This window comes from Centroberyx gerrardi, chromosome 15 (genome assembly GCF_048128805.1).
Source record: "Centroberyx gerrardi isolate f3 chromosome 15, fCenGer3.hap1.cur.20231027, whole genome shotgun sequence".
In the NCBI taxonomy this organism is placed as follows: Eukaryota; Metazoa; Chordata; class Actinopteri; order Beryciformes; family Berycidae; genus Centroberyx; species Centroberyx gerrardi.
In genome coordinates, this window is record NC_136011.1 from 23,366,717 (window position 1) to 23,377,859 (window position 11,143).

Genomic DNA, 11,143 nt, shown 5'->3' on the forward strand with positions numbered 1-11,143 from the left:
GCATGACCAACTGCCAAAGACTAAAAACACAGTGTTCGCTCAAATTTTCTGAGGGCAAAATCTTGTTTTTGCTTATAACTACACTATGATTCCACTGTAGAAACTGTAAGTTTTAGGAAGTTACAGCTCCAGAGGATGAGTACGAGAACAACAATATTGTAAATGGACCTATTTCTATATATAGCCTACTGTATATCATTTTTTCCACATCTGTAGTTACAGGAATTAAGTTCCAATTCAAACCAGCCTAGACTGGTTTCTTACATCTAACTCCAATTGTCTATATTGTGTATTGGATTGTGTTTTTCATGTTTGCTGGTGGCAAAAATAATCTCAACTCTTATTGGATCAATTAAATATTCAATTCAGTTCAGATCATCAAATAGCCCACAAAGTGCCCCAACAATACAGAGCGAGTTCCATGAAATAGACTGACCCGATGATTCAGGTGGAAACTACTGTAAGATCTGAGAGGTTAGCAAATATTTATGTATTCAAATATGTCATAATTATTCAAATGAGTAAATAGATTAGGATCCTGTTTTGATTTCACCTATTAAATCCTCCTCAGTCATGAAGGGGAGGACGATTCCACATTTTTTGGAGTCGATTCCGACTTCGACTCCTTGTAATGGAATTGATCAAATCAATTCTAAATCACTTCTCCCTCCCCCTCCCCACTTGAAATGGATCAGACCAAGGCAATCGAACACAGATTAGTATAGATAGGCCTACAAATTTGTTTAAATTAAACAGTTTCTTGTAACAGGAATCAACTCCAATTCCATTTATTAGTAGAATCGATTCTCAGAATCTGATGTGATGAAATCGAGAATCGATTCTTGTAGAGTCGACTCTCCACTCCTAGAGCAAAAGGAGGTGATATTAAACAGATATTAGACCAAATGTGGATTATTATTTTGACCTCATTACTACTTAATGTGTTGCAACTGATCATAGACTTCAATGTAAACTAAAAATCAAGGTTCCCCCACCTCCTTAATCCGCATTAAATGCCTGAATAGAACCAAAAAGCAAACAACAGTCGGGTATCAGGAGCGATAATGTTTTTATTTCAACTTTGTTTACTGACGTACGTGTTTACTGATGATACCAGGTTACATGTATGTTCTAAACACGTTTAGCACGACACGGAGAACACTTATATCAACATGACAACAGACATGCACAAACAAGGCAGCAGAGAGGCGGGAGCTAGCGCTTGGTGGCTGACGCTAACTGTACCGACCAATCGTCGGCCAGAACACAAAGAACCAACCAATCACAATGAGTGATGTCACTGACTGACCGAGTGTGGGGTGAGGAGAGGACGAGGGGAGCAAGAGGAGGAGAGGAGAGGAGGAGGAGAGAAGAGGAGAGGAGAGGAGGAGGAGAGAAGAGGAGAGGAGGAGGAGAAGGAGAAGAGAGGAGGAAGAGGAGGAGGAGAAGGAGAAGAGAGGAGGAAGAGGAGGAAGAAGGGGAGGAAGAGGAGAGGAGAAAAGGATGAGGGGAGGAGGGAAGGAGGAGGAGAGGAGAGAAGGACAGGAGAAAAGGATGAGGGGAGGAGGAGAGAAGGAGAGGAGAAAAGGGCCAAGAGGAGAGGAGAAAAGGAAGAAGAGAACAAAGGGAGTAGGAAAAGGAGGAGAGGAGAGGAGAAGGTAGAAGAAGAGAGGAGAGAAGGAGAGGAGGAGAGGAAAGGAGTGCAGAGGGGAGGAGGGGCTAATACCTAACATATTAAGACAAATCGTAACACTGAGCACCGTAATAAACAATAAATAATATCTTCAGTATTGACAATAAATATCAGTAATTTCATAAATAACAATATTATCTTTTTGTTGATAACATATATTCTCAAATCTGATACAGGTTGCACGCCGTCCCATTGAATAATATAATTGACCCTACTACAATTTACACACACACACACACACACACACACACACTCACACACACACTCTCTCCCTCTCTCTCTCTCTTTCTCTCTCTCTCTTTGTACAGTTCTATCCAGTGTTAACAAAGCAATACTGTTGGACCGAGGGCACAGAAAGGTCAAGGGTCATCTAAAGGGTTGTTTAAAGGTGGCGGTTAGGTTTGTTGGGGGTCACATGCAGACTGATATGTACAACTGAAAACTCCCACTGGATCCCTCCCTCCCTCTATCCCCCTTTCACGCTTTCCCCCCCCCTTAACCATCTCTCTATCTCCTTGTTTTACCTTCTTTCCACCAAACATTCTCCCTTTTAATTCCCTCTTCTCTTTCCTCTCTCGTTTCCTTACCCCTTCTCTTCACCCCCCCCCCCCTCTCTCTCTCTCCCTCTCCCTTTCTCCCTCCCTCTTCTGGCGTTTTCTCTTATTTCAGGTCCCCGGCGTCTCCCTGGATAGTTTTTTTGATGCGGAGCAGCATGGTGGTCAGCCACTGGTCCAGGCGGGACACCGAGTCGAACTCCTTGACGGCCTCCGTGAACGCCTCGCTGTTCTGCTCCTCGTGGGCTTCTAGGAGTTTCTGTTGCAACAAACACAAACAGGATAACTTCATTAAAACTTCTTGCACCCAGCCGGTCCATTGTTACAAATGCATGTGTTCAAACCCACAGAACTTTATTTTAAATTCTAGACAAGATTCCACAGTTTCCAAAGATACCAAATATGTCAGGCTGAATTACAAAGAAATGTGTAGAAAATGATGCACAAGACATCCAGACTTTTCTCATTTGATGTATTGGTGCAGCTATAAGAAAATCTTGGGTTTGAATATTTGACATATAAATATATATTTTTTGAAGCTATAAGAAGAAATTTAAGGGGAAGTCAGGATGCAAGGGGTTAACACAGGGCTAGTGAAGGAAGCTTGAGTGTAATAGCAACTTTATGGACGGAGTGCTATTGAACGCTTCTCCGTCCCGCTCCTTGTGGGTTTCTAGGAGTTTCTATGGAGGCTTTGCAACTAATTGTGCCACAAATCTCCCGGCAGTTGCGGCTAGCAGCGTCACGGAGGGTCAGTGGAGAATTGGCTGTGCGCAAATAATGGATATGGAAAAAGAGAGATACCTGAAAAAGATTGTTGTGGTGTGGCTGTAGAGCCATTCAGTAATGTTACGAGTAAAACTGCACAGTCTTGTTTCTAAATGTAGGTTACTGTGACACAGTAACTGACACAGTGTCTTGTCTTTAGCCCTAGTCTCTCCTCCAAAACAGTGTGAGTTGTAGCTTGAGAAGAGTCAGCTCAGTTAACCTGATAAAAACACCTGGTTTTTGGCTTTGTTGGCTGATTCAGCATTAAATCAACCACATGCAACAATTAGCCACTATAACGCTAACTAGATACGTTAGCTTGTGTCAAAATCAGATGTGTGTGTTTACAACCGGTCAGATACTATGATTTGCTAGCTAACGAGCTGAACTTGAATTATCTAAACGTGAAGTCAATTGGATTTATCCATAATGATTAATTCCCTTTCAAAAACAGCACAGAAATGAACCGTGTCTATTGAATTCTGCTGAAGTTGTAGCTACATGTAGAAACACAAATGTTGAAAGCCCTCTATAGAATAAATAAAAATATGAGCAATAAAAATATGCCGTGATAAATAATAGCACATAACCTTTTTTGACCAATAGCTGTTCAGCAGAGTTGTCGGTTTAGAAGTCTGCAGTTTGGATAATTTCGATTTAATTGAAGGTCAAATTTGAGCTGAACACTTTTTTTTACCTTTAAGAGAGAAAGATTATTTACCTTTAACAGTTTGAGCTCTCTGGAGTCTGAGAAGGCTGGAAACATCTCTTCATACTTCTCTATGGCCAACTGAAACACACACACAATTACATTACATTACATTACATTACTTTTATCCAAAGCGACGTACACACACACACACACACACACACACACACACACACACATTATTTATTTTCATGCCATGACAGGAAGGATGTCAGAGTGACTTGAGAGATGTCCCATGTTTTTTTACATGTTCTGTGTGTGTTTGGATGAGTATGTGTGTCAGTGTGTGTGTGTGTGTGACTGTCTTTCTGTGTCTATATGGGTTTGTTCGTGTCTCTGTGTGTGTGTGTTACCTTGGCATTGAGTTCGTCCACTATGAAGTGACAGAGTGAAGCCTTGAAGAAATACTCTTTAGCGTTGTACTTCAACAGAGGATTGTCCATGGTGCTGGTAGCAACCTGATGCACACACACACACACACACACACACACACGCACACACACACAAACACACAAAGGAAAAATGCAGAAACACACACAATATAATATTTTTTTAAAATCCACCTCAAAAAATAAAGAAATGCATAACAGAGGAACCATCAAAAGCAAAAATAGTCACTACTGTAGGCAATAATTTTACTCCTCTATTCATTTTCACATTAGACTAAAAGGGATCTGTAATCCCTTGTTTGGGCTGAAGAGCTTATCAATATACACACACACACACACACACACACACACACACACACACACACACACACACACACAGAGGATTGTGTTTACCCAGCTAGCTAAGCAAAAAGTTAACCACTAACACAAAACCAAGGGGGAAATAAGTGTGAAGTGAGATGATAAGTTCACGTTACTTAGCATTTACAGACTCACTCTCTCTCTCTCTCTCTCTCTCTCTCTCTCTCACACACACACACACACACACACATACACACACACACACACACACATACACACACAGCGGTTACCTGTTCGTAGATCTCGATAGCTTTCTGGTATTGCTCCAGCTGAGCGCTGTAGTGGCCCACCTTCAGAAGACACTTGTTGGCCGAGCTGTAACACACACACACACACACACACACACACACACACACACACACACACACACACAAGAAAATCAGAAAAGCAGCCCCATTCATTTGCCACCTTATCTCTGTGTTACAGGGGTGAGTGTGTGAGTGTGAGATACTGTACAAGTGTCGACATTATCTGGTGCAATTTCACCAGCAAAATGAATTTCTGAGCAGTGGAAGTAGCTTATAGAATAGAAAAGGTTGACGGAACACAGGTTGGCTACATATTTAAGATCGGCCTATGGAAAAGCATAGATTTGTGTGTGTGTGTGTGTGTGTGTGTGTCAGACTAACTTCTACTACTGATCCAACAACAGCAGCACTCTCACCTGTTAGATTCTTCTCCCTTATAGTAGTCTGCTGCCTGCTCATAGTGGGCAATGGCCTGAAAACACACACACACACACACACACACACAGTAAGCATATGAGATCGCGATGTGTTTGAGTCACAAAATCAGGTGTATTTAATTTCGAAAAAACATTCAAAATATTAAAAACATATTTCAGAAGCCACATATATTGAAACCAGAAAAGAACATTTTTTCCTCACTTTACCTTTTCAATGTCAACCAGCTCAGACTCGTACACCTCTGCTATAGTGATGTGGTGTTTGGCTGCAATGGTAAACCGACCCTGTAATTCACACACACACACACACACACACACACACACAGGGTATTATTCATTGATCATGTCAAGCACAGGTATATAAAAAGCGGTTGTCATAGGAAGTGGTTTAATGTTAGGGGCGGAGCTTACCATGTCAGTGTAGATGTCAATGGCCTGGTTTAGACAGTTGATGGCCTCTGCAGAGACGGATATGAACAAAAGGTAAGAACATCATAAATACAGAGAAAATGTGGGAAAGAAGAAATGATCGATGGAAGAAAAGGAGAGTCTTTGAAAGTCTCCTAAATCTACCTCAGAAATTGAAAACATGCAGTGGTTTTCAAAATGTGATTCTCTGGACCTGTGATTTCAATTTCCCTCCCTCATGACTACTAACCTTCTAACCCACAGTATTTCATCCTGCCCACTGCAGGGATTTTGGGAAGGCTCCAGCAATATAACCTGGATATCAATTTCCCTAAGAACAACCCAGGGTCCCACTTTAATCTTCCCACAATGCCACCTTTGGGTCCTGACCCAGACTGTGAAGTGCAGTGATAGATTTTTTTTATGTCTACAGTGTTGTATTTATGGAGAAATACACAAGAAATCCATTATGAAGGACAGAAACAGTCAGAAAATACTGTTTCTAGAAGTTCGTTGGTTCAGACAAAACTGGTTAAATAAAGGACAGAAAAGCTATTTTCCCCCCAAAAATAATGATTAAGGTTCATGTGATAGAGGAGTTTTGGGTCCAACACCAATGTTTACATTTGGGAAGGAAAACTAACGATATCAGATACATCCTAAGTGACTTTTTTCTCCTGTAGTTGCATGAAAGACAGAAATCTCCTTGGAAACTATTGCTCACATTTGGGAGGAAGAACTGACACAGAAAGCTGCATTAAAGGCTACTGGATCGCCGAATCCACTATGTATGTGTGTCTGTTCATTTGTATAAGTGTGTGTGTGTGTGTGTGTGTGTGTGTGTGTGTGTATCTGCACGGCTCACCCTGTGGGTCGGCCTTCTTGTACGCGTTGCCGGCGTCGACGAAGCTGGTGGCAGAGTCCAGTTTGTTCTGAAGCTGCATGTGGAGCCGAGCCGCCTGGCAGAACGCATTCCCCGCGGCTGTGAACGCACACACACACACACACACACACACACACACACACACACACACATTTGAGCACGACAAGATCAAATTAAGGCAGTCCAAATTCAGTTTCTGGTGGCGCTAAACCTGCCCGTTAACATTTTTTCTTGAATATTCTTACGGTTATTCTCATCTAACTGTGTCGTTTTATTAAGGATTTGGATTGATGAGACTCAGCAGCACCATCAAAGCACACATCTAAAGATCTAAACAGCTAAATTTTGCTCGGTGTGAGCTATTATTGGCATATCTGCCCCTATCTGGAGCACCAGCTGTTTTCTGCATCCTTGAATGTTAACTAGTGAAGTGTTATTAGTCCATACTGTCATTTAATGGTTTGGTGTGTGTGTGAATCAGCTGTGTGTGTGTGTGATATGTGCTCAGAAGCCCTTTCACATGGTCACACAGTCTCTGCAGGCTGTTGAATCATTTATACCCTTCTGTAGGCTATGCGTTTAAAAAAGCTGGATGGAAATAAAAGCATTCCAATACATGCTTTTGTGTGTGTGTGTGTGTGTGTGTGTGTAGGTGTGTTTGTGCCTGTGTCTATCCGTTTGTATGTGGGCGTGTGTTTCTTTGTGCATGGATTTGTGTGTATTTGTCTGTATGTGTATGTGGCACATGTGGATGTATATGTATATGTGTGCAATGTGTGTGTGTGTGTGTGTGTGTGTGTAGGTGTATGTGTGTGTGTGTGTCACCTACCACTCCAGTTCTTTGCCATCTTAAACATGTTGGCAGCTCTGGCGTACATCTCGCAGGCATCCTCCACCTTATGATTTCCCCTATATCATACACACACACACACACACACACACACACACACACACACACACACACACACACAGGCAAAGATTACAACAGGAAAAAAACCACAGGGAATCTGATCTTTTCATTTCTGGTTTGATTCACGTGTGTGTGTGTGTGTGTGGTCCCCAATCTGATCCATATCTGATCTGTTGCCATGCGACCGCAGTCTGAACTGTGAGGTCAGAAGTCATGTGGTTTTCATGTCACTCTCCACGGGACAGATCACTGTCGTCTTAAAAACATGGAGGACGACGACTTCAGTAGCCAATGGAGAGACAGCAAGGTGACAAAATCAATTAGCGTTTAGTATAGAGCTCCAACTATCGATTGTGTTCATTATTGATGAATCTATCAATTATTTTTTCAGTTAATCAATTAATCATTTAGTCTATAAAATGTCAAAAATAATGACAAATGAAAGTTACCAGAGCTTAAACTGATTTTTAAAATGACAGTCTGACTAGTGGCCAAGCAAATCTTAGCAGTAACCAGCAAATGTTTGATATTTTTACTTATAAATGACTCATTAATGAGTAAAACGATTAATCGATAATCAAAATTATAATTGATTACATTTCTGTCGATCGACTAATCGATTAATCGACTAATCGTTTCAGCACTAGTGCACTAGTCCTCCATTCAAAGAAAACTAGAGAAGACATTTTGTAATCAACATCATCTCAATGCAAATGTTCCATAGAATTAGGGCATGGACTGTAATTTTTTGGTAATATCTATATCAGCCTATGTATCTATGTTAGCCTATAATATCTATCACCCTATATCACTGATCTATACTGGACTGTACTGGCTTGTAGGGTCAGAGTCAGGAGTTTGCCTTTCATGCATATGGGTGCAAGTGATCTCTGTCCACCCAACCATAGGTATAAAAAGAACAACTTATCAGCAGATTTTAGAGCTAAAATTCACAACTGTTATGCTACAGAAAATGCAGCGCTAAGTCCCAGTGAGCTGTCAAAACAACAAAATGAAACGTTTAACTGAAATTTGGCGTATCCATTTACCAATTCATATTAAGTCATGTAAGTGCCTCAATGTCACAGCAACATCAACCTACAAAATAATTTTTCCAGATTTCAGGGGTCCCCAAAATATTCTGAGTCCTGCGTCCTGAGTCCTGCGTCGGTGTTCAATGCATTTCGCAACATTTCACTAATTTCAATTGAATGTGCAGCCAGGCGCGACCCTGACAGATACTGACCTGCCCGAAGCCCCTAACTGCAGGCCACAATTTAGATTGATTATGGGGCCCCAATCATGGCCTCTATTGACATGGGGGCCATAAACACGATCTCTACTGGTTCAGAGGCCCCAACTATAATTATTAAACTGCCACCTATTGATTGCATGTTTATAAGCAGTGCATTTTGTGAATATTAACCAGCTAAGATACAATGCACTCACTATATACTGGTGGGGCAGGGGGGTCAAGGTCACCTGTCAGCTCGCCTCCTTAAAGCCACAATCTGCAATCCAAATGTAAACAAAGGGTAGCCCCACCACATAAAACTAAGGCTTGCCTTTCATTTCATTTCATTTCATTTCTCTCTTTATTTTTAAACAGGGACAGTGCACATTAATTGACCCAAGGGTAAATTTGCCAGTGTTAGCCAACTGGCAAATTTTCAACTGTAGTCCCTGTGGCCAGATGTTATTGGCCTGATGTGCCTTGGGGTTCTCAAGCTGTGAAAGGTTTCCATTTGTATTGTTTGTGAACAGGCTATTATCTTGAGTTACGGTGTGTGGGTGCTTACGGGACGGGAGGAGGCGGGCCCAATAGGACGTGTGTGCCCAGGGGCCCTGTGGTTGGTTAATCCGGCCTTGACCATATGATAAACTTTTACCAATATTACTACATTGCAAGGGATTCTCTACACTTATGGTCAGATATCCATCTATCAGTCTAATTACCATTGAAATATATTAGATGGCTGCGTCACAAGATTCTCACCCCCTAAACTCCTGACTGAGTTTGTTTAATCTCTCACCGTGGGGCTGAGGCTCATTAAAACATATCAGTACTCATGTGTGGGGACCCACCGGAAACAGATGTGACCCATTTTGTTTCCCATAGTTTCAGGAAACCAGGCTAGAGGACACTGCCTGATAATTACAGAACATATATCACGTTATTGAGCTGTAATATTGATTTTACATCATCAAGGTGCAAAATCTGGAGCTGCTTTATGGGGAGAATGACTTGGGAAAGATGGAAAAGGTGACTGAGCACACAGGCGGGGAATAAAACGTGGATAAATCTCATTTGTGTGTATAAAAAGTCACTGTCTGGATTGTCAGTGGATCAGCATGAGAATTTAAAGCCTATATCTGATGATGTGACTGCGGTTTCTGCGACCAATCCATCTGTCTGATAGATACTGACAGATGAGTGTATCTGGTTACATGGTTATTACCCACAGTGATCTATCTACCTATCTACCTATCTATCTATCTATCTATCTATCTATCTATCTTCTTCAATTCCACCCATCATCTCACTTTTATACAGTGTGATTTCAGTGTTCCCATTTTACTTGTAAACACGCCCCCCCCCCCGCCCATCCCACCCACCCACACACACACACACACACACACACACACACACACACACACACACACACACACACACACACAAACCAGCCCCCGCATCGCCCGGCGGTCATCGCCTCCTCCCCGGAGCCCACACCGGCCTGACTGCGCCACTCTCCCCGCCTCCCTGCGTCCCCGGCCCGGCCTGCACGCTCCGTCTCTCCCCCCGCTGCTGAATCCCACCATCACCACCACCAGCCAGGCGAGATGGGCCACATTAATATTTCGCTTGCGTTAGTGCGGCAGCAGCACGACAGGTCACATTATCAGCGATGACAGTTCATTTTTTTTAACAAACCCTTTGTGAAAAAGCGCTATAGTAATCCTATGATATATTTTAGAAAGGCACGGTACTGCGAAACTTCATGCCAGCCCCCATAGGAATATGTGGAATATAATAAAGGCTATAGGGATATTATAAGAATATTATAGTGACACCATAGGATATATAACGTAGCACAACGCAGGCTATGATAATGTCACTATAAAGCTCACTATTGAGTACGATAGACACACTATAGGAATATTATAGGAATATTTTGGTGATTTTTCCATCAGGGAAAGCAATAACATTACGACAGGCTTTGACGGGAACGCGGCCCTGCGCGCAGGAATCCCTCCCCCACACCGAAATGAGAGAGAGACATAGAGAGAGAAGTAAATAGAGAGAGAGAGAGAGGGAGATAAAGAGAGCGTCCTTTACCCGAACATCCCTCCTAGGAAAGATCCGGACGCCTTGACCTTCTTGTCGGCTTCAGCCATCAGCTGGATGGCCTCCTTCTCTTTGCCGGAGTTATCCATGGCGAGCTGGATGTGAGCGGGGAAACAGGCCGATGTTCCGCAGTGGATGGAGAGGAGAGGAGAGGAGAGACAGCTCTGACGGTGCTGATGCTGAGAGGCTGCAGCTCTTCATCTACGGCGAGCACAAGGTCCTTCAGCTCACTACTGCCTCCTGCCGGAGAGGAGAGGGGAGGAAACAAGGAGAGGAGAGCAGAGGAGAGGAAACGAGGAGAGGAGAGGAGAGGAAAGGAGAGGAAACGAGGAGAGGAGAGGAGAGGAAACAAGAGGAGAGGAGAGGAGAAGAGAGGAGAGGAGAGGAGAGGAGAGGAGAGACAAGGAGAAGAGAGAAGAGGAGAGGAGAAGAGAGGAG

General features: G+C 42.7%; 1 protein-coding gene across 5 annotated transcripts; it reads right to left on the reverse strand.

Moving 5' to 3' along the window:
- Positions 1–2,353: 2,353 nt before the first annotated feature.
- napba (N-ethylmaleimide-sensitive factor attachment protein, beta a) lies at positions 2,354–10,794 on the reverse strand. 5 transcript variants are annotated; one of them, XM_078288782.1, is made up of 11 exons: positions 10,697–10,794; positions 8,694–8,696; positions 7,279–7,358; positions 6,432–6,548; positions 5,570–5,616; positions 5,366–5,443; positions 5,138–5,193; positions 4,704–4,788; positions 4,078–4,182; positions 3,737–3,805; positions 2,354–2,506 (listed from the first exon to the last, which is right to left on the reverse strand). In XM_078288782.1, exons 1-11 carry the CDS (start codon positions 10,792–10,794, stop codon positions 2,354–2,356), a joined length of 891 nt encoding a protein of 296 aa, XP_078144908.1. The 5 variants fall into 5 exon arrangements, with proteins under 5 accessions (XP_078144908.1, XP_071782272.1, XP_071782271.1 ...); XM_071926171.1 differs by lacking the exon at positions 8,694–8,696 and adding an exon at positions 9,356–9,358; XM_071926170.1 differs by lacking the exon at positions 8,694–8,696.
- Between the last annotated feature and the right edge of the window lie 349 nt (positions 10,795–11,143).